Genomic DNA, 24,640 nt, shown 5'->3' with positions numbered 1-24,640 from the left:
GTACAGTAGGCCCTATACATGATTACCAGTCGAGGATGTGTCGCAATTAAATAATGAGAACTTTTGGAGTTTATAATAAAAGTTATTAATAATCCTGTATTAGGAATTTTATAAAGGAGATCGGATGGAAATAAAGGCTTGAACGTATAGGCATAGTATGATAATTATTACAACATTATGAACCCTATGCATTTTCCATTCATGTGACTCTTCCAACTTCCACCATTGATAGGTTTCAGAAGACGGATCTTGTAGTGTCAACGAGAAACAAACTGGTCTTGCACGTCATACCGGCGGTGTGAAGTGCTTGCGGTCATTTATTAACTAGAAGGCAAGTAATTATTTTCCTTGGCGTTGGGATCGCCCATTCATGTAGTATACACATCGGATTCAGTGCTTAGTGCGTAGCACAGTGTGGGTATGACTTATTACTGAGACTAAATCCTCTGCTGCTGTGGAATATTCTTTTGCTATATACCTGCTATCGGATAGGACGAGGAATAATTGTGTGACTTTTTTCTCCCCCTCCTTGAACCTGTATTGGTAAGTTTTGTATTTAAACGCACTATTTCACTAAGCAGACACTAGGTAAGTAACTATACGATTAATCTTAGACCAGATGATAAATACCCCGTTGTGGTGTAGTTGGATGGCGGTGTGTGGTATAGGCCAACGCCATGCACTCCCCCCATGACAGCCATGACGATAATGTAGGCTACCTATACTGAGATTCTAGACAATACGTTTCGGTGCTGGAAGTATCGCTTCCTTGTATACAATTTTACTTTCGTACAATTTTTACATAATATTATTATAGTGTTTATGGTAGTGGCCTATAATATGCAAAACCTTATGGTTATTATGGTGCTGTCGGATTTTAAACTGGCTGACAAGAAAACCAATATTGCTGGTATACTTCACATTATTATTTTTTTTAATACTATTCTCAAGTATCTCTATAAGGGGTTAAATATAGGAGCATTTTAGATTTTCTATAATGCTCTGTATGGACTTTAGAATTTCTACTGGAATGTATCAATATGGAGACTTTCACTTCTCTTTGCTGTATGTAGGCTCCTATACATCTTACTTGAACTAACATACTTTTAATTAGATATAAATTGTGTTTCTGCACATTTTTTGTTTCTCCATCTTGGTGTTTTAAAGTTGACCTAAATTCTCAGCTGTTGTCCCCATTTTTGTGTCTTTACAGACAGACATACAAAACCAATATGGACGCGGAGTACGGTGATGTGAGTGATTTTGAGTTTGTCGACAAAGAAATTCGCCACGGTGAGTCTTCAGGGTTTCATTATATGAAATACAAATCGACTTTTCCATGTGTTTCTCATGACATATAATATATTATATAATCATATATACATATATATATATATATATATATATATATATATATATATATATTTATATATATAATTATTCTATTTGTTTATCCTATTTATCTGCTCATTTTATATTCATCTATATAGGCAGCGAATCGAGTGTTCGGCAAAGAAAATATATTATGGATAGTCCTATGGAGCAAAATATGATTATCTTTTAAACTGGTCAATTTCATGATTAGAATCTATCAAACTCAGAAGAGTTTTTCCTATAAAGTATATCATTATTTTGTGAATAATTAAATGTTTATTTTAACCAACAGGTACCACCGGAATTCAGGATTTCTTTAATTTCAATCAAAAGTTTTAGGAGAACTAAACGAGATAGTTTGACCTGCGATTTTTTTTTCTCCCAAATATTACTGCTCTCAGCCGAGATAGTCCCTTTTTTTCAGCGTAATAGCATTCCCTAAGGACTGGTCCGTAACATGTGAATAAATTTGCCCACAACTCACAGGAAAATACCCACATCCGTTCCTCATAAAGGGCTAAACACACACACACACACACACACACACACATTCACATTTGCTATATTGAAATTTGCTTTTTTGTCAAAAATTTGTAACTTCTACGCAATCCTTGTGATATGGTACATAATGGTAACAAGCTTTTAAATGTTGTTTATTGAATCATTTTTATCACCATGTATTGTAAAATACAAACAATGCTTTTGAATGTCACGCTTTTCAAATGCTATATACGCACAACCTGAACCTAATTTAGTGTATACCGAATGCTGAAAGAGAATACTGTGCATTTTGAGTATTCTTATTCGCAGATTCCATGGAAAATGTTATGTACGAATTATATATATACATATATGTGTATATGTATAGATAAATATTGTATAGTAATCAAAATAAGCAAGTTCTGCGTCGGTGTGTAATAAATATAAAATATTATATCAAGAGTAAAAACTTAGGAGTCAAATGAAAACACCGAAGGAGCCAAAATACTAGTATTGGACTGACGTCAGTCCAATATTTTGGCTCCTGCGGTACGTTTTTACTCTTGATATAGGATGATCTACTTGCATTATAGTATTTATACACACACACACACACACACACACACACACACACAAATAACTATAGAAGCGAAAGTAATGATGAGTATCGTCCTACTCGTGACTGACGCACCTGTTTTCGCTGCTCTCGTCAGGTTTTGTGAGGAAGGTGTATGCAATCCTTACAGTACAGCTTGCCATCACAATTGGGATCATCGCTCTCTTCTTCTTTGTGTAAGTTCAATGACCGTTTCATTCCGGTTTATCTGACTGAGCAATATAATTATTGATACATTCTCCTTCTTTTTTGTTACGCGATCAGGGGAAATTGAAAATGTTAATGACATCATCGTTTTACATAACTTCTAATTTCGATCCGATTTTAACCAAAAAAAAAAAGAAACTTCGTGTTGTGCTTATGAATTATTATCTCTATAATTCTACTTTAGAATCAAGATATTTTTGGTCGAGTATTGACCTTCTAGACAGGTGCTCTGGAAGGCGTTATAATTTTCACCTTTTTGCCCCGTTTTAAACCCAGACAATAATGTTGACATGCACCAGAAGTGTCAACATTTACTACAGAGCCAGCGAATCTGAACATAATTGACAAAGAGATCATAACTAATTAACCAAGCCATGAAAGTAAAGATGAACTGAGATGATTATCATGCTTGAGTGATAACTTTATTATTTTAGGCTCCGTATTGTATGACAACGACAAATCGCAACGATGTATAATTCAGTATCGCCAAGTTCTTATGATCTTTCATCTTCGAAAATAATTTATCACTCGTGCCTTCATTTTGTATGGTATTAAATGAATTTAAACTGTTCGTTTCCTAATTACGTAAACAAAATTACTTGTCAGATCATGCAACAAGCATGTTTGTGTATGTGTAGGGGCCTATTTGTTTGTATGGGGAACGGAGTTCAGGTCATTCATCTGATTGATTACGCTATTAGTACTAAAAACACTAATCTACAGCTTCCCGCAGTTACGGCAGACTTCCTTTCTTTGTTGATTTATGGGTCATATTCAGTGTTTTCATGTGTTCGTAATATTCTTCCTGTATAGACAATTAATAGTATGCTCTTTTACGTTATCGAATGCACGTAAGCGACAGCTTTCAAACGAGAATGTATACTTCCGACAGATATTCCTACTCTGATATTGATGTAAAAAAAATAATAAATTCCAATACGCCACAATACATCTTTCTATAGAAATGTGCATTGTAGCGTATTGGAACTTATTGCGCTTTTATATCAGTAAAGATTACATAGGTCGTGGTTCGATCGAAGCCCAGAACTGTACTAGTGATGTTCTTTATCCAAAAATACTCTATTTCCGAAGATAATACCTTCCAGGATGTTTAGTCGATGTCAGGTATGACAGGATCTTCAATAAAGTATGACCATGGATATATGTGGCTTTGGAGAATGTGGTATGCCGATGACAATAGTTTGTGTCAAGCACGAAACAATGGAAGGATTTTAAACGGAAGTGACATCACATTTTACGTGACCACGATGACCTGTGATCAGAGAAGCCCACTGAACGCAGTGATAAAAGATTTGTAAATAACCACCTTCTTATGTTTATTTAGTTTTGCTAAGACTTTTAATGCTATTTCGCTTGTGTTTCGGCATTCGAAGATTATGATTCTTTGAATGTAGTTATTGTCTGTTGCTACCAAGTTTACTTGTTTGAATAAGCATGACTTAATTTTTTTTTTTTGGGGGGGGGTCACATTAAAAAAGGTATTGCCTTTTCAAACGATATTTAAACATTCTAAGGCAACAAACTTCTATAATTATTTCAATTATTGTTTTCTCTTATATCACCCCGTCCTGTTTGAATGTTCGCACTAACAACTGAAAATATCGAATCAAATAACACACACTACACACATTATCACACATACATACATACATACATACATACACACACATAATTATAAATGTAAGAGATTAGTTTTTATCTATTCATTTATTTATTTATTTATTTATTTATTTATCTATTTTGTCTTTGAAGAGATGCGGATATCTGGAAAAGATATCTAAGTTGTTCATTGTTAATTCTCTTTTATCAATCTGAGAAAGTGACGTTGAGAAATGTGAAGGCTATCAATCTGATCAGATTTTGTTTTCTCCATTCATTCTAAATGCCTTTATCTTTGAATTTCCAGAGAAGACATTAAGTCTTATGTTCAATACAACACGTGGGTGTTCTGGACCGCATTGTAAGTATACACGATCCCTATACATAATCTTGCCATGATGGTATCATTGCATGTATACGAACCATTAATCTTGAGGTGCAGTGCTATTATACTGCATATTTTAGCTGACTGAATCAAATTCAGTCAACTAAAATTGGAGAAATTTCATTAGAATCAGATATTAAGATATCAGAGATTTATGGAATTTGAAGTTTCACCCCCCCCCCCCCCCCGAAACTGAGATGTTAGTCACAGGCACAATCATGGTTTATGCAAATTGCAGGAGATCATGGCATAATTATGTCAGGTCTCCCATTTATAGTACAATACAAGTCTTCACTGTACTTTTTAAAAAAATATGAATTAAGAAAAAAAATCCGGTCCTTTCGTTCTCGTCAAAAAATAATTGTCATGTTATATGCACGTGAGTAATTCAGTGCTTAAAGTGACGGAGTAGTAGTAACTGTATGAACATTAGCAAAAAAAAAAAGAAAAAAAGAAAAAAAAAGATAATAGTAATAATAATAATAATAATAATAATTAATAATAAATAAATAACTAAAATATAAGATGAAATGGAATTATTGTCAATGATATGCATTCTGACAAGGATAAAAGAAAATCGTGTTTTCTTCCTTTATCGAGGTTTTTTAATGAGTTGCTCATTTCAAAAGATTAGTGCTTTCATTTGTTTTTCTTAATGTCATTGTGCATGGCTTCTTTTGTTGTAGTGCTGTGAGTATCGTAGTGATAATAGCTCTAGGATGTGCGACGGAACTCAGACGCCGAGCCCCTCTCAACATCATATGTCTTCTGATATTCGTAAGTGGAAAACAATTTTTATTAATTTTATCTTAAAAGGGGAATTCCGAAACAAGTTGGTCTGAAAAGAAAATAAGTAACATTATGTATACACAACAGTGATGATTTGATCAAAATCACACGCAAAAATGAGGGAAGTTATGAAAGTGTGAAATTTCGAAAATTAAAGTGCAAATTAGTTCTTGAACAGTTGATATTGAATGTGCAAATGAGTAAGCTGATGATCGCAAGGTCATCAAAACTCTAATTTGCCTACTATAAAACTAAAACATTATTCCATTCCTGTCTGAATAACTTTAAAAATTATAATCGGTCAGGTGCATTAGAATTTGAGACTGAACGTAATTGCGTTTACACAAAAAATAAAAAAGCAACAAAATCAAACAACACAAAACAAAAAACTTCGAAATTTCAAGATTTTCGTACAAACTATTATGTGGGCAATGACAGTATCATCAATTTGCTCATTTGCATATCAACAATGACTGTTCAAAAACTGCTTTGTGAAATTAGGTAAATTGCGCAATTTTATTTTCATCAGATTTTCATCAAATGTTAAGTGTGTGTTTGTAATTTGTGCTTTCTCATCAAGATAACTTTTAAGAGGCCGAAAATCCTCTTTAATCTATTCTTAACAGTTTCACATTTTATCCTCATCACTTTAACTGTATGATATCAATTTGAACATTTTATTGTGCTCTTCTATTCTATTCTTCACTTGGTATTGACGCATTGTAGTCATTGATCGCGATGTGTTTCTATAGTTCATTGAAAAACCATTTTCTTTGACAGAACATAATTTGTTTATATATTATGCATCTATTTCTGTGCACACAGAGACACACATTCACACACAAGTATAAAAAAAAAATGTTATAACAAGCGCCTTTACAGGGTTGGACTTAATCGTTCTGTGATGTTTACATTCCCAACTTTCCTATCTTGTTCATACTTTGTACGATCTAATCGGATAGTGCACACGCTATTATATGGAAGTCAAATCTATCTGAAGAAATATGCCTTTAGCAACATTATAGGATCATCGATGTATACGTTCAAATTATCTAAACAAGATAAAGATAGAGACAAAAAAAAAGGCAAAATTGACCTGAACGTTGTGTGAACAACTTGTACGCAGACACTCGCTGAGGGCGTGCTCCTTGGAGTCACCTGTACATTCTACGACGGAGATGAAGTTATCCTGGCAGTCGGCATGTGTGGTGTGAGTTTCGACTTTTGGTTTTCATCATTACAAATGAAATATCACATAAAAACGCACCAAATCTCCTTTTTTAAGAGTTCAACGTGTTACCTCTTAGCTTTTCAAGTAAACACGCAGCTATCTTTGAGCTTTAAGGACGTTTCCATGAAAGTGGAATATGATAAGATACTCAGTACAAAGGTTAAAGGACAATCAAAAATCGATGTAGGGCAATTTGTCAATCAGTTGCAATTACAAGCATGTTTTCTCCCCCTCTGCAGACAATAAAACATCTTTAGCTTACTAGGCTACAGGAATAATGACGGATAGATGGTTAGCTAACCGCTGTACGAGTGCTGTTCGTTATTCCGAAGGTTCGCTATTCCGAAGGGTCGTTATTCCGAAGGGTCGTTAATCCGAAACACACAAATTCCCTATACATAGAGGTTTGTTAATCCGAAAATGAAAAAGGGTTCGTTAATTCGAACATTTGTGGCGTTATTCCGAAGGTTCGTCATTCCGAAGATTCGTTAATTCGAAAGTGAAATTCGGAACAACGAATCTTCGGAATAACGAGTCTTCGGACCAAAGAACCTTCGGAATAACGAACCTTCGGAATAACGAGCTGTAACCAGCTGTACAGGCGGTGGGGATGGGGTGAAGAGAGGGGACTAAGGGAGAGAACAGAGGTTATAGTTAAAAGAGTGACAAAGCTATTTGAGCACTCGATTGTTGCAGGCACAATTTTACATTGGTAAATCAAAGGGATGGTTGCACCTGGTCCCAATCCAAGCTAAAATAAAAGACTGAGACACCGTCACTTGGGCTCTCAATTCCTATAGTTCACTTCGTTGGGGTAGAATGAGTAGGCAACTGGTGTACTTAATGAGGAAAAGGAAAATCAACCACAGCAAAAATAACGATTGTCGTAATGATTATAAATAGGCCTATTTCTTTATACATTATGACACTGATGAATGATGATCATGGGATCCTTGTTTCTTCTTCACAACAGATCATCACGCTGGGTTTGACGATTTTCGCGTTCCAGACGAAGGTAAGAATAGGGCATGGAGTCATATCTTTATCCAGCTACCTTTTCCCGCATATCAATTTCATTTAGCAACGAAAACAATTCCCTTTTGATAGCATAAATGAAAAAGAAAATGCATCATAAAAATGCTAATCAAATTAATGACAAATGGTCCTTTAGGCACGATGTAGATTCATCATCTCTCTGTATGTATGTAAATATATATCATATATAATCATAATGTATATGTAATATTTATACATAAAAAGTATATATTCAACCTTTGACAAATTGATGTCTTCTTTCCATCACCTTGCTAACTAACTTGAAATTCTGCTCATGGCGCAAGTCTAGAATTGTATTACACATTTACAATATCTATAGATGGCTTTTCACACAGTTATGGTAGTTTACAAAGTTTTGGCAAAAGGATGCTAGGCTCATTTTGGGCATCGCGGAATCTCGAACAGAGATGGCTCGGACTTCAAAAAGGCGTCTCATGCAATGAAAACGAAACTACATTCCGAACATATTCATGACGTCAAGTTAAAATCAATCCACTATTGTCATTATTCTATTTCCATAAAAAAGATTGAAACAAAAAGGAACCATGCATCAAACAAATTCTCGTTTTACCACTTCATAAGAAATATAATGTGAGGACCATAAAGTACAAGTTATATGCATGGGTGAACCTTGTCAGAACCATGGATTTGAAATAGCGTGGATCTTGAACATGATGATCTTGCGTATGGTTGTTTAAGAGGTGTTTTTTTTTAAAACTATTGTTAAGGCAATAATCTGCTAACTTGAGGAAGACAGAGAATGGTACATTGGAAAATGCATTACTTCCTTGATGATGTGTATAAATCTATAAGTTTAAACTTAAAGATGACTTCAAAGAGAAGATCAAAGCCACGCAAGTAGAACGATATTTTTTTTTTTAATTCAAATTGAATGAAAAAAAAACACAGAGAATTGGGGAGTCTTTAATTCTAACCTGTCCTTTCGAAACCTTTTACACAGGTCACAAATTATACGATTTAGAATAAGCGACGATGCCGTGACCTAGGGAGTCTCCGACTGTTTTATACATAAAGTTATTGAATTATTCTTTTTGCCAATAATTCAGCAACGGTAATTGTAACTCTCTTCAATTATCAAAGTTATCATCGCTAGATTGTTGCAACTCTTATTCGATGTGAAGGATGCAGTTCATTTTTTTAAACTCATGCTAGTTATAGCTAGAACCCTTTAAAAAAAAAAACAGCCTTTGACTGACGAGGGTGTTCCACCCCAAAAGTGGAAAAAAAATGGAATTGAATTGAAATTTAGTGAAAATTTGGGTGTAAGAAAAAAATAAGTTGAGTTGTACGAGCTTACTCATTATGACATCATCACCTCTTCACAACATTTCACCTCTACACGTTTCACGGGTGACTGAGACCGTTATCACAGTTCAGGGATCATATTTTAATATGTAAGACTCTTGTCTAATTTTACTGAAACTTTCACAACTCCACTTGTTTCATTTTAATCTCCTTATCAGAAGCTAACTTTAACAAGGAATGCGTTTTCAGTTTATACCTCCTAAGATTCATTATTCGTTGTGTTTGATATAGATGTAATATTCACCGTCTCGTTTTTTTTTTGTTTTTGTTTTTTTAATTCTAAAGGTAAGTTAGTTTCCTCGAAAGTAGAGAATAAACTGACATCGGATGTAAACAATTTGAAATTTGATTAGAATCGTGTCTTTTTTTTTCTTAGAAAATGATTCCACCCACCATTCATGACTTATAATTGTCCTTTAAAACCCCTGCTGTGTTTATTTATCTATATATTTGTTTGTTTTTGTTTGTTTATCTTCTCACTTACAGATCGATTTTACCATGATGAGCGGCCTGCTGTGTGCGCTGGGTCTGAGCCTTCTTACTTTTGGGCTCTTTGCCATCATTTTCCGAAGCGAAGTAAGCGAATCATTCTAAGTCCCAGTTATTATCTGAAAAGAAATACCACTTATTCGATATCCTTTCGCCAATTTGACTCCTTTGTAGCTGTGAGCTCGCTTTTGGTTTCAATTTCTCTTGAATATGGACTTTTGATCTTTTTCGTCTCGGTAGACGTGTGAAAATATTATAAATATTGCGATGAGTATACCCGAGGCCGTGTGTCCTTTGTATGTGTATTTGTGTGTGTGCGCGCGTGTGTGTTCAGGGGCAGATCCAGGAATTCCGTAAAGGGGGGGGGGGGGGGTGGTGCAAAGCAGTTTCTGGTGTATTCTGGGTTTCATCAGCTGACAAGCAAAAAATCAAAACGCATAACAAAACAAAACAAAATGCGGTAGGGATTTTTTTATACGTTTCATGCATACTTTTATTCAATAAAAATCAAAGGGGGCGCGCACCGTCCCCTACAATGTTTTCTTTTTATTTCTTTTATAAAAAACACAAAACAAAATTAAGATTAAAGGAGGGGGGGGGGGGCGCCCGGTGCGCCCCCTCCTGGATCCGCCACTGGTATTCGACTACGGAATGTTATAATAGCGAGCAATAGCGAAATGCGTTGAGTAATAAACATTTTCCTCTGCTTTTCACTTACAGGTGCTCTACACTTTTTACGCCGCCCTTGGAGCGTGTCTTTTCAGTTTGGTAAGACGAATCCTCCTGCCTTCTTCTCAAAGTAAAGATTCTTTGACTCCGAGGCTTTAAAATTTTGGGCTGTAATAGTTTGATGAATGTATTCATCGACTTGATTCTTGACCCGTCATCAATCCATTTATACAAATACAGGCAACTCACGCTCATGAAGAGTCTTATTGCAAAATGAGCTAAGCGCCATCTTTAAATATTTCAAAGTATAGTAAGTCCATCATCAGATAGAGCAAAATTAGACCTTTCCAGTGATACCTCAAAAATTTTGTGACATAACCAGGAGTATTCTAGAAGTTATGATTAAAAAAATCCTGCATTTTCTTGTTATTTTCTTTGGGTTTTTTTTTTTTTTTAGCAGCTTTAATCACAAATATCTCACCTTGACAAGCAAGGAGTTAGCTCGTTTTGCGACAAAACTCTTCATATAAAAATATCCTCGGAACCGGCAGTTCTCTTTCATTATATCGAAATTTCGTGATAACCGAAGGAAATTTTGCACCATAGATTTAATGATGATAATTTTAGGACCTTGACTTGTACTTCCCTGTGACGAAATTTCGTTATACCCGTGTTTGCTGTTACGGGAGCGCCTGTAATTACTGCATGAACTGTCGATTACTGCATGATAGGGTACCAGTTTTATGTACAAAGAATGTTTATAACCATGTATGCATTTGTATTCGCCACTCAGTTGATGGATTTATTCATTAATTCATTTACCTTTTTATTCGTAGTACATCGTGTTCGACACACAACTCTTGCTGGGCGGCCGTCACAAATACTCCGTCTCGCCGGAGGAGTACATCTTTGCCGCCCTGAATCTTTACATCGACATCATCAACCTCTTCCTCTTCCTCCTCGCCCTCTTCGGCAAGAAATGAGTGAATCAATCCTCAATTGTGACGTCATAACAAGGACCGAGCGAGAGAGAGAGTTTCAGCCGCTGCTGTCTATTAAACGCGTCCAACATAAAACATAGAGGCGATTTTGTCATGTATGCATATTTAAGCTAGGATTCATTTCACATAGCATCGTTTCCAAGGTAACTGTTTGATTCTAATCTACATTAGATTCTCATCTGCATTGCACAAGGATTAAACTGTTTATTATCTGGTTCATTACATGCAGACATTATAATTATTAGAATTTGTAAGGGTGCAAAACGTTTGTGGTCATGTCTTAGGCAGCTGAATGTGCTTGGTAACATAAAATAACAATCCACTGTTAGAGAAATGCATTATTAGCTTTTTCACCACAATAAATATCTACCAACTATCTTGACGCCACCATACAACAAAATGAAAAAAAAAAGTATTTTCACATAGTATACCTGCCCCCATACTTGAATATTCAATTTTTAAAAGAGCGCATACACAGGAAAGGTCTTACGGAGCTTGATAAGTTTTGAAATAAGAGCAGTAGTATAATACGAGAGGTATACAACCGGGTAGATTCAGTTGAACGTCCAAAAAGTGACAGGGTATTTGTACAACCTCAACCCATAAACCAAACCCATACACCAAAACAAAAGAAAAACACAAATGAAAACTCCATGTGTCGGGGCAATGATTAAACTTGAAAGAAACAACACAGAACCTTCTAAAAGTTTAATCAAAATTAAACTTTTCGGTTCTTTACATGCAGACATGTTTAGATTCATTTTTTACTATGAAAACATCCATTTGTATGTGTACATTGCCACAAATTTAGGGAAATAAAGAGGGAAATGCAAAACGCAAACTGAACAATTCTTATTTCACAATGATGAAATATTTCAAGAAAGTAAGAAGGTGTCATATTTTGCGATGTATGTATGAAATACAATCGGTTTGTGTCAGTGTAAAGTAAAGTCATATATTATGTCATATATGTCATGTGTGTGAATCATATTATTAATATTGACAGAAAGATCAATTAGATCTCATCTAGGCATCTTTTTTGTTTATTTTTTTTTTTTTGCTTGCACTAATTTGTATAGTTAAAATCAAAATGTGCCTGATGAATAAAATCAAATGTGAGAGAGCAGGCTTCATTATGTGTGTTTGTATATTGTTACACTTACACTGTCTAGTGTTTACAAATGAACAAACAAACAAGTACAAAATGGCCCCTTCTGCATTCAAACTTTCATTACATAAACTGTAAAGGAAGGAAATATAATATTATAGAAAAAATGATGGAGGGATAGATAGATAAATAGATGGAGAATAGATGGATAGATAGATCGATGGATAGATAGCTGTAGAGATGGATGGCTGGATAAATTAAGAACTAGATGGAAAGATAAAGAGGATGGGCAGCAAGAGAAAAACGCTAAGCAACAGTTCAGTTTATTATTTTGCCCTATTGATGGGATAAATTGCACTGTCAATCAGAAAGAAAAAATTTGGATGATTGTGTTCACATGTCTACTATAATGCAAGACTTTTCAGCACAAGTTTTAACAAGACTATTTCCTTCCAGTTGTACAGACAAAATCCTCAGTGAAACATGCTTTCATCATGCAAACAGCTGGACTTCATATTAAATGCATCTTTGTTGAAGGCTCTGCACTTATTTCAAATTTTCATCAATCTGCTTTAGAGTGATTCACACATGTGATGCAGAAGTGAATGTCTGTTTTATGTTTTTGAAGTAGATTGTTGCGCTTGATGACATTACGACATATCAACAGGGAAATAAATAATGATAAAAATTATAGAATGTATTACTAAATAGATTATGAATAAATAAATATACACAGGTGAACAAACAAATGAATGGATGAGTGAATACATTAATAAATGAATAAATGAATAAAAAAATAAAGAAACAAATAAGTACATATCTATCTTCATCCCTATCCACACATACACACACACATGCACACGCACACACTCACGCACACACATACACACACACGCACACACACACACACACACACACACACACACACACACACACACACACACACACACACACATAAGTTTACCTGTAATCACTTTTTTTTTGCCAACAGAATATCAGACTTTAATGAATTTGAGGCATATCATGCAACACATCTTCACATCTTTGTCCAAAAACTTTTAAAAAGTACAACTAGATATGCACAGGGAAAAAAGAGGAGTCAATAACAGTGTCTTCACTTCCATAATATATACTAATGTAATCATTTATTTCATTATCTTAGTTGATTTCTTTTTTTCATATCTTCCCTTATGTACCTTTTGTGTTGTATTCACAAATACATAATTTTTCAACCACGGCCTTGTGCAGGCTTTCAAAAAAAAAAATTAATAAAAAAGAAGAAAAAAAGTTTGTGGAGACAAAAATGCCACTTTTCCATGACAAGAACACTGTAGAACGTTATCACAAGAATGGAAATGTTTTCCCTCAAAAATACTGACTCTGACCACTACAAAACAAAAGTGATAGCTCAAAAATAATTCATTAGTACAGCATGTCTTACAAAACGCATCGAGAGTAAAATAGCCAGATATTGCATTTGTAGGAAAAACATTTCCACATCTTTGCGGTCATGACGAAATGACGCATCTCGAAAACACACAACACACTGTGGACAATAAATATCATCCGAAACGTCAATGACATCAAATTCTACTTCACTGTTACCAATTGAAACTAGAGTTTCCTTCAACTGTTTTGATTCTCAGAGATCTAAATGCCTATGTACTTTCAAGTATGACCACTTGCTCATTGTGTGCTCTGTACCTTTGCAATTTGAAATCACAGTTTATACACTGTACACGTAATTTTACAAGCTCATGGAATTTTCAGAAACCGACGTTTGCAATGTACATTATATTTCATAATATATAACATGGACAAGATTAAAATATGTACAGGCATGGTACACAACATCTGTATGTCATCAAGATTGTGGCGAGCTTGGCAGCTCGCGTTTCTCATCACACAAAAAAAGTTTTCTGATTCTCGATGAGGTTTCACTTCTTCCTCACAAGTATCATTTCACACCAATACTTAATTGCATTGCATTTGTTTTTTTTTTCTCTTCTCTTTTTTTTTTCCTTCCCAGTCAAAATCCCCCACTTACTGTTCATGGCAAGATAGAGTCAAAATTAAATGACAAATTTCTTTTACTACCACATACAGACACAGATCATTCACACTTTCTATCATCCAGTATTTTCTACTTTTTACTCTTCAAGACACACAAGCACTGAACAAATTGGACTCATCACACAGTTCACATAATTATTTCAAAAACCACCCACTCAAAATCAAGAGAATCGTAGTTGTAGATAGCTGCAATAGAGAAGAAAACACCAAATTCATATCTGATACACTTCTTCTTTGTTCTCTCCCCTGCCTTTAGTCATACGGTTACTATTTGAAGCAAGGCTTGGGCCCACTGGCCAATATTCTTGAATGAGAAGAAGACTGAACAAATGTTACTTTGATCCTGTATATTTTCAGATCACATTTTGCAGCTTAAAGTTGTTCATCTCCACTGAAACAGCAATGTGAGAAAATCTGCAAAAGAAGACAATAAAGACAGTTGAACGAATGAATCTACAGTATGAGGTGAAAAGCCGACCTTGGAAATAAGGGGAATGATCTGAATATACATCCGTTTGGGACTGAAAGGGGGGCCCTCAGCTCACTATAAAGTTGACAGTAACAACCCGGGCTGGGTGATATACAGAGAACACTGGAGAGCATAATACTGTAATGTGGTTTTCATGATAGATGTACAAAATGCACATACTTGGGTGGTCATTGTTGGATGCAAAGTTAAAAAATAAAACACGACTTTTGCTGGTAGGACATTTTCGAGCCTAAATGCTTTGACAGAAGTGTTTTCATACACAATTTACTCCTGGTTCATCAAATTCACTTCAATAAAATCATCTGATTCGTACTCGGTCTCAAGACGAATGCATAGATGAGATGTGCACAGTGTGGCTTGCCAAGAAATTTTCACATGATAGCACAACGAACCTATGGAGTAACTACAAGCTATACTTTGCATATATTGGTCACTCCACGGAAATAAGTACACTGACCATAATACACAGGTGACCGCTTACAGCAAGGGCTGTTATGTACAGATACGATGCCATAAGCTATTAGGGACCTTCGATTATGTGAACAAGGATGACGTTCTAGTTCTCTAGCAGTGCCAATGGTTGCAGTCCCCTTGTTACGTCAATTTTAAGATAGTCAGAATCCATTTTGAGACTGTGAAATCCTTCATACATGCTTTCTTGATTCTTATACTGAATGTGCTAGAGAACCTGGAGCACGCACGATTTCTTCAAATGACGTCATCATGTCATGGTCCACAATGTGGACACAAAAATCAAAAAGCCCTAAATACCAAACTGTTACTAAATGTACCTTGTACAAGTGGCTACTGAGATATGTTTGACTGTACACTTGAATAAACCTAAGACATAGGACATGATAGAGTGAATTGGTTCATATACTGTTCTGTCTGTGCATATGTTTTTATACATACTTACAAAGGGAAATATATTTTTATGATGGACAGATGTATAGTAAATAAGCCTCTCACATCTGGTTACTGCTTGGGTCATCCCTTCCAATGAAATAACATACTAGGTACTGAGAACTAGAATAGGTTGCCCAGTAGTCAATCCACCAAACTGCCCTAATCTTCTCTTTCCAAACATTCTCTCTTACCATTTCAAATTCTTTTCTTCCACACACACAGGGTAACTTTGCCTCAATCTTGTCCATATTTTTCCCAATTACATCAAACAGTACAATGGAGCAAAATGTAAACAGTTTGAAGTATATGGCAGTGACCAAAACTAATAAGTTGAAATAAGAAAAAAATGATATCAAGCACATATTAAATTTGCTGAGCGAATTTTGCCAAATATCTTATAGCACATCACAGATGACATGATATAGTTCATACAAACACCTGTATGCATTTTCTCTACTCTTGGAGCTTTTGAGAGAAGAAAAGAAGTTGCTATGTCCTGCACACTCTAACAGGTATTAAAGAATCTATGAAACTTACACAAAACAATAAATCTAAAACTTCTACAAATCTATCAAATTTAGAAATCACCAGGGATGCTAGGCAATACCTCAGAGACAACTTTTTCAGAAAAACAAAATGCAAAGACAAACACATTGCACGATTAAATAAGGAAAAGAGTAACTTCGCTCTGACTTTGTTACTGGCAAGGGACAATTCCAACGAGTTGTTTCTAGTGTGTCATCTCTTTCATTTTCTTCTCGAGATTAACCTTTAAAGGGATAGTACAGTATTGGTGGAGATGAGAATTGGGGTTTTAACTTTTTGCGAGAAACCAAGAAAACACTAATGATATAGTACCGAGCATACCATTTTAAGAGGAATTCAAAGTTTATTTGATGAAAATCGGGTTTGGAATTGACTGAAACATCCAAAAACAAAGTAAAACAAAGCGATCGTAATAAATTGTGGGTCCCACACTTTATTAGAATCACTCTTTTTTGGATATCTCAGCCATTTCAAAACCAATATTCATCAAATAAACGTTGAATTCCTCATAGAATTACATGCTCTTTCATATTTCATAAGAGGTTTCTCATTATTTCACCAAAAAATGTTAGTAACCCGAAATTAGGTCTCAACCAAAACTGTACAATCCCTTTTAACCTGACGGCCATTCTCACCGAGCAAAGCTGTTCATTACTTTAATCTCTTGCTTCTGTCTCAAACCCCATCTCTGCAGACGGGGTCATTGATTTTCTCTCAGAATCCTGAAAGTGTCTTGCTTTTGGACAAATTTCTGGCTTCAAACTTGTCATCAACCAATGGAGTGTGTCCAATGCCTCTCATTATGTGGGCATTCTGTTGCTCTCCTATGTGTTTTCTTAAAAATATGAGATATGTGCCCTTTTAAATATAATAAGTGGCTATGTCCACTAAATGGATCATCTTTGGCACCTTCAGGCCCAATTCTGTATGATATCTCACATTAGACAATTTTTTTTTTCCCCTAGTATACTGAAACATTGAAACTGTTACATCTTGAATGTTTACATACAATTCAATAATTTTGGGACACTTAGAGTCATCACACGCAAACCTACAAACACACAAACAATACAAACACACATGCAGCCAGACAGAAGTGGAAATGTGTTGTCTTTCTCTCAAGGCAGGCCAATGCACATCAATGTGACAAGGCCATGTGACAGCCTTACAATCATCATTTTAACCAGAACTCCAATTTGACTCCAGTCAATATTATGTAGCGATGCCAAGGGGAATGCGAGAAAGCTGTATACCTTTATTACGCACCTTGACGAATATATCTGTGGAAAACTGCCAACTGAAAAATACTGTTACTGCCTTGTGCAAACTGCTTCTTTTGCTCAATTCTGCTTGATTGTCCACATTAATACATACACTCATCGCAATGTCTACAGAAATAAATAGATAGGTTCTTCATTTCCTCACACAAAACAGCAATTATAAAAGACCACTCTCAAAGAACTTTCACACTGAATTTCTTTCTCTCTCTCTCTCATCTCTCTGCTTCATTATATCTCTTTTCTCTCTCTCTCTCTCTCTTTTTATTTTTTTAATGATGTAACACCCTAACATCACGCCCCTCCTGAAGTCTTCCGTGTTTTTCGCCCCTCACTCGACATCAGTGTAGACACAGAAATCACTTGTTCTCAAGACCACGAGAAGCCTCGGGAGTCATCAATAGTTGTTTGAAGTGGTGAACCCCCGAATGCTCGTAAGATGAGGGATTATCCAGTTCATACAGTCAACACACTCCTTTAAAACTACCAATAACATCCCATGTAGCGTGGATGCTAGTGGTAATCGGAGGGTTTACGAAATAACACACTCCCTCAAACCAATAATTGCTCCATTTGCTCTCTTCCGACCGTAACTGGTCAGGGCTACTGCCCTCAGATAATACTCGAGACTTTGTCCCCGCTACCATGGTGACCCCTCCCCGGGCCAGGGGGCACCCTGAGCAACGTGCTGTTGTTCACGTTGCAGTTGTTGTAGTTGTTGTCGTCCTGGCACCCGTTCTGGATGAGCACCTTGATGCAGTCGTCTGCTCCCACGCTCTTGGCATAGGCCAGCGCCGTCCGCCCGTCGGCGTCGGCGATGTTCACATTCACCTTGTTCTGTTTGGGTTCAAGGGAGGGAGAAAAAAAAAGGCTGACGTTAGAAGAGAAATTGTCCTTCATTTTCAAAACACTCGATACCTTCTACTGAAATGAAATACTACATAACACACTGACTTTCATTTCACTTGTAATGAATACTATGGCAAGCATGTTTTCTCAGAGCCATGGTATTAACCACAATAGATGCAATATTCTGATATACATGAATTTGTAACGCTTGCATCATCCTCTTGTGAAATAAAGTGATTTGCACAAAATCAAACAAATGATGCTACACATAACTACAGGTAGATGCATAGATTCAAAGATTCTTTTGACAGGGTTTTTTTTTTTTCTTTTTGAAATTATAAATCAACAGGCATTCACATCATTTAAAGCCTGAATCTTTAGTCAAAAAAGATGTGAAATATTCCTTGGGATTCAATGCAAGTCAAACGCAACACTTCTGTAATCTAGGCAAACTGAAGGAGAGTAATGTGAAATGTGTTGGTCATGATGATTAAGTTCCATTTGAATAAGTCAGACACTGCAGCAGGTGACCTTTAGGCTTCTTCAAGCTGAGAGGCGAGTGGACTCACCCATATCAAGAGCTGCGTGATGACCACGTTGGCCATGGCACAGCTGAGGTGGAGGGCCGACCTCCCGTCTCCCTCGCCGTAGCGATAGTTGACCTCATCTGGCAGGGCATGGGCCAGGAGCAGCATCACGCCCCGGATGTCCTCCCGAATCACTGCCTCCATCAGTTGCTATGGCAACAAAAGGAGAGTCATGTAAATTAAAGGTAAGTAGCTTATCACAAACATGCACTCACTCACACACAAACAAAGATATTTGTATTCTTGGTGTATAAGAATTGGAGGTCAGGATTGGCCAGAGAAGTACAACTGCATGAATTTGACGTTTATACGTAAAAAGAAACATAAATTTCTTAAATAGAGTTAAAGACTGTGTGTTGTTTGAAAGTTTATGAAGGACACTACTCATTATGTTGTGGAGAATATTTACCTAAAAGTGACTTTGATATATTGTGAACAGACATTGGAAATGATCATGATATTTGGACTGCTTGTCCTTGTTGCACATCTATTTGAACATTCTCTTGTTCTTGTGTCACTGTACATTCAAAACACAACTTTTCAGGAATCTTTCCTTTATGGTCAAGTGCTCAAAATCTTGTCTTGATATGATAATGCTAAATAACCATCTGAAAACAAAGCAATCTATCATGACTGCAATCTAGAATCATTAAAATCACTGCTGTTTTCATGTTTATCATTGATCTTGTCATCTTCTCTTCATCTCTCGTGGCATCACCATCATCATCATTAGCATCGTTGTCATCATCTATGTTGTTATTATCATCAATAGTATCATCATCATGTCATCAATACTTTCACCATCATCCTCATTATTACAATCACAATCATCACCATCATCATCATCAACATCATCATCATCACCATCATCACCACCATCATCACCAATAGCATTATCATCACACCATCAATACTATCATCCTTACCATCACCACCACCATCACCATCAATAACACCACCACCATCACCATCATCACCATCATCACCATCACCACCATCATTCCCACCATCATCATCATCATCATCATCCCTGCAAGGGACAGCCCCCCCCCCCCCCCCCCCCCCCCCCCCAAGTGAGATGCACACTTACTGGTCCCAGATTCCTCTCTGGGTACGGGTAGGGAGCGATGAATTCCTTCTTCTCGTACTTAGCCCGTATCCACCTCTCCTTCTCCTCCCTGCCCGATGTGACGGTCGGCTTCACCTGCCCGTGTAACGACACCTCAAACACGCTATTGGTCAAAGCATTCCCTTCCAACATCATCGTTTGAGCCAGCTCCGGTCTGCCAAGAGGGAAAGAAGAGAGAGAGAGATGAAGAATACAGTACCCAAAGAGTTTTCTTCTCTAGCATAATTAACAAATTAGTCTCCCCATGGATATCAATATAGAACACATCACACTTTCTGTTCTTCATGAAGTCAGTAAAAGTGTGTGGGACCTCTGCCTAATGATCTCGGCTGTCCACTACCGATGTTGCCATCTTCACACAAAAGACTGTCTTCATCTGATGCTAATTTGCTTTGAGTTATCTTTGAAAGAAATCTTGTGTTATCATATCTCTGTGTCTTTGTCTTTGAAGTGCAAAGAAAATGGTCAATTGGATTTGGTCAGACAATATGGTAGCTGAATCTCAGCACTGGAAAATGTTGCAAACAGAGGAGGACATTTCAGTTGCTGTGATTAATGACTGCCATCATCTGTGAAGTTGACCACAGTAATCTCCAACTCACATCGCAAACTGGATGATCAGGTGTTTCTTTGTATCTTGACAATCAGGTCTTTTTCACCTCATCTTTAATGACTCAAATATGCCAAGATTCACATAAAAAAAGAAAAAAAAAACCTGAACAGAAAACCGATACCAGCAGAATGGAGAGGACTAGGTCTATGTGGGGAATGAAAGCTGTTACATCCGGACAAACTTACGGCCACTCGTCCAGCGTTAACGATCTGACTCTGGATACGTGTGAACCCAGGTTTCGGTGGATGCCCGAACACTCGATACACATCAAAGCACCAAGATTTAAGCTGGCCCAGTCGGGATCTGGAATGGAAGAGAAAATACATTCTTGTTTTACAACCTGTGGAACATTCTGCATTTACGACAATAAACTGAGACATTCAACAGTCATACATTGACAAACAGCAACACTGCGTATATACTAAAATTTGTAGACTGTTTGTATTTTCATGACATTAATTACATTTACATCAAACTTAAAATATGAACAGGTACATGTCCCAACCAGAAAGGAGTAAATAAAAAATCTACAACTTTTAATACTCATTCAATCTCCACATACAAATTATCCTAGCTCAGTTTATTGATCGTTTGATTTAAGCACGATTTGTGGAAATGCTAAGATTTGTGGTGACAGGAAAGACTACTTCATTACAAATGGATTTATCACTCTTGATAATCACATGCTATCCCAGACATCATTGGATCACTGAGCGTACTGATTCAGTAGTTTTGTCAGTGATTGACAGATAATGTCATCGACAGAATCTTGGATTTCTGATCCACAGAAAAACAGTAGAGAGTTTTAAATTAAATATATTGCATACATTGCATATACTCAGATTTTCATTTGGCAATGTATTAAGTGATGATCAGGGTATTATACATATGTATGTCAACAAAAGTCACCATGCATTGCATTGGATAGGTCCTGTAAGTGCTTCCTTGGTGGCCATGTAAAATAACTACAAACACAAACACAAACACAAACACAAACACAAACACAGACACAAACACAAACACAAACACAAACACAACACTAACACAAACACAAATAAAACTCACTTTGTGCTTCGCAGTCCACACATGAGCCGTTGCCGCGGACTTTCCTGATGGTTTCTACGATGGCGCTCTGCTCCAGGTTGGAGAGCTGGCTCTTGCCCTTTGCACTCTCGTTGGTCTGCAGACATGCAAATATGCTCTGCTCGATCGCCACCACCCACTCGTCACGCTCCTGCAAATCAAAACACATTTTTATTCCAAACACAAGCTGGATAAATGGATATAAATTCTTACAGGCCATGAGCTGCATCACGTTATGTTCTGTGGTCTGTAGCTTATCATATACGGGTAGTACAATACCAAACAGCCTAGTGCATATGAGTTGCTGGTGTAATGACACTGAATTGAACGTATGGGACTTACGGCCAAATTTACAGAGGTGGACTGAATCAAATCCATGGTTTGAAATTTAGTTCCTTGACTAATCAGTACACATTTGATACTGGATGTCTGGTAGCAGACATGATGTATCATATGCATTTATGCATTCAAATATCATAATAGTCCATGGGCAAGATTTAAACTGCCTTCCTGAATTCCAGCCAAAATGTAGTTTTACATACTAATTCATAACTAACTAATTTTATTCAACTGCACATGACCTGTCTCTGGTGAAATATAAACATGTTATTTTGTCAATACTTACTTTCATTACTGGGGACAGAAAAAAAAAAAATTATTGTTCTTTATTGTCTACTATCCTGCTGTATCAGCAATAGTCATAATTTTATTTCTCTACAGATTGTCTTTAAATATGGACTTTGTTTCTCTCTATCACTCATGATTTCCATGTTTTTTTTTACGAACAAACTCAGTTGAAAGTGGTATATAACAAATTTGTAAGCTCTACTCAAAGATACAATTTTGTGCTTCATAGAGCATATACATTGTGAATCTTATCAACTATAACTATTGATGGAACTTCAGAGCTGAAAGAAAAAAAAAAAACATTTTGTGATGGTTGGGGGAGGTGGTAGGGATGCTGGAAGGAATGAAAGATTTCAAATATGAAAATTTCTAATAGTGGAAAGTATTTTTGGTTGAAACCTCACCTCTGAGTTGGTTGCCTCAAAGTGCCATGACCTATTGTCCAAGGATACGATGATGAACTCACAGTCTTCACTCTCTGAGGGTGGGGTGGGGAGAGAACGGGACACACGGGATAAAACAGCTGATCAAAATATCTGAAGAATGTGCATTTGTATGCAGAACAAAATGACTCTTGTCTCTTATCTCTCTCTCTCAACCTATCCATCTTCCTTGATAAGGGCTCTGCAATATGTTTGAGGAACTTGCATCTTTAGTGAGCATACATGCAGATTCACCAAATCGACTGGCCCATAAATGAAGTTTATAGCTCCAATTATATAGGCGATTATAGTCATTTCACACACAATGTAGTTCACTCATAAGTCTGCTTGTACACTGATGAAGATTCTGCTAGGATCGGAAGCTCAGCCCCTTTTGACTACATTTAACTCCACTGGCTCACTACTACTGTAACAAGTCAAAAAAATGGTGTGCTCTTCCTATTCTAGTGCTGGTTTCTTGTTACGCCAAATGTGCAAAAATTTCCACACCGCACAAATGTCTGCAGTCAAAGAATTGGATAAGAAGTTCTGAGCAGCTTTTTGTTTGGCTACAGGGTGACAAGAGGGTATAAACTCACCTTCTAACGGGTGGTGGTCTATACTCTTATTACCCCCAGAGCTCTTCATTCTCCTGTGCTTCTTCTTGGACCCGTGACCATCTCGACTCGTCATCCCCATTTGGGGAAACGAGAGGGGAGCGTCGATGCCGTTTGAGATTCCTGCATTCCAGGAAAAGAGGGAGAAGAGAACGGCGTACTAGCCTGCCTCCAAACTTGTAGAAGGAGTCACATGACAAATTCACAAAGGTGGTTTAGATCAAAATCATGGTTTATATTTAGTCCATGGACTGTTAAAATGAGTGTGAAATAGCTGTACATTGCGCATGAGCTATAAATACATGGTTACTAGATGTCTGTTGACATAAACAATCTGTCACACCCATTCATGCACAAGAAATTTGTATAAACCATGGACTTAATTTATACCACCTTCATGAATACTGGCAAAAGATTTCAGCCAATGAACACAAGCATCAAAGATATGACAACACTGAGTTTTGACAAATTCTGGTAGTGTCTCTGATCAGAAAAATATTAAGTAACTATAGTATCCAGAATATTATGTTAGTTGTTACCAAACAAACCCTGAGGAGGAGGGAAATACAAAATAGCATACAGACACATAGATGATATTGATTATATTGTTCAGAGGTTATTCTGTGTTTATGTAATAAATCTAGAATTTATATTTACAGATACTGTAAATATGAAGTAACTTGTGCCCAACAAGCTACTCATTTGGATTGAATGATTACAAGGTTACTCATGCCCAAATCCATCAAGACAAGTGTTTTAAATAATGAAGACAACTCTTTCCACATCACTGAAGTTAATTTGTCAAATTTCTCAAAAAACTTGAATGAAATTTAATAGCAGATCCAGAGAATAAATGAAATTTCACTGTATAATCAATGTGTGTCCATAGCTGCCTTCTCTGGTGTTTTACAGCACTGTAATACGAAGTGACTTACGAAACTATCAGTACTGGTTATCTGACGCACAAAATTCCAACTGATTGTAAGATTGCATACACGGCAGCATGAGTAGATATACATTGTATTGTAGGGCCTACACACAAAAAGGAGCTATGCAAAAAATATATCTTC

At 36.5% G+C, this 24,640-nt stretch overlaps 2 protein-coding genes across 2 annotated transcripts in view; one reads left to right on the top strand and one right to left on the bottom strand.

The window, feature by feature from the left end:
• Window positions 1-433: 433 nt before the first annotated feature.
• Window positions 434-11,317, top strand: LOC139725938 (protein lifeguard 3-like). Its single transcript, XM_071637020.1, has 10 exons — window positions 434-543; window positions 1,214-1,293; window positions 2,568-2,646; window positions 4,605-4,658; window positions 5,369-5,459; window positions 6,598-6,681; window positions 7,676-7,717; window positions 9,571-9,660; window positions 10,294-10,341; window positions 11,079-11,317. Exons 2-10 carry the CDS (start codon window positions 1,233-1,235, stop codon window positions 11,223-11,225), a joined length of 696 nt encoding a protein of 231 aa, XP_071493121.1. The 5' UTR covers window positions 434-543; window positions 1,214-1,232; the 3' UTR covers window positions 11,226-11,317.
• A 6,573-nt stretch (window positions 11,318-17,890) lies between these two features.
• LOC139725988 (arf-GAP with GTPase, ANK repeat and PH domain-containing protein 1-like) overlaps window positions 17,891-24,640 on the bottom strand; it is a 222,340-nt gene continuing 215,590 nt past the window's right edge. The window contains exons 11-17 of the mRNA XM_071637071.1: window positions 23,553-23,693; window positions 22,936-23,009; window positions 21,887-22,055; window positions 21,007-21,124; window positions 20,170-20,362; window positions 19,062-19,229; window positions 17,891-18,480 (exon numbers count right to left, since the gene is read on the bottom strand). Of these exons, the coding sequence (XP_071493172.1) occupies window positions 18,256-18,480; window positions 19,062-19,229; window positions 20,170-20,362; window positions 21,007-21,124; window positions 21,887-22,055; window positions 22,936-23,009; window positions 23,553-23,693 (1,088 nt within the window). The 3' untranslated portion in view covers window positions 17,891-18,255. The remainder of the gene's footprint in view (window positions 18,481-19,061; window positions 19,230-20,169; window positions 20,363-21,006; window positions 21,125-21,886; window positions 22,056-22,935; window positions 23,010-23,552; window positions 23,694-24,640) is intronic.

This window comes from Diadema antillarum, unplaced genomic scaffold, assembly GCF_040938485.1.
Source record: "Diadema antillarum isolate AM-2024a unplaced genomic scaffold, OU_Dant_1.0 seq00000069_RagTag, whole genome shotgun sequence".
NCBI classification, from domain to species: Eukaryota; Metazoa; Echinodermata; class Echinoidea; order Diadematoida; family Diadematidae; genus Diadema; species Diadema antillarum.
This window is presented reverse-complemented; position numbering and strand designations above follow the sequence as displayed.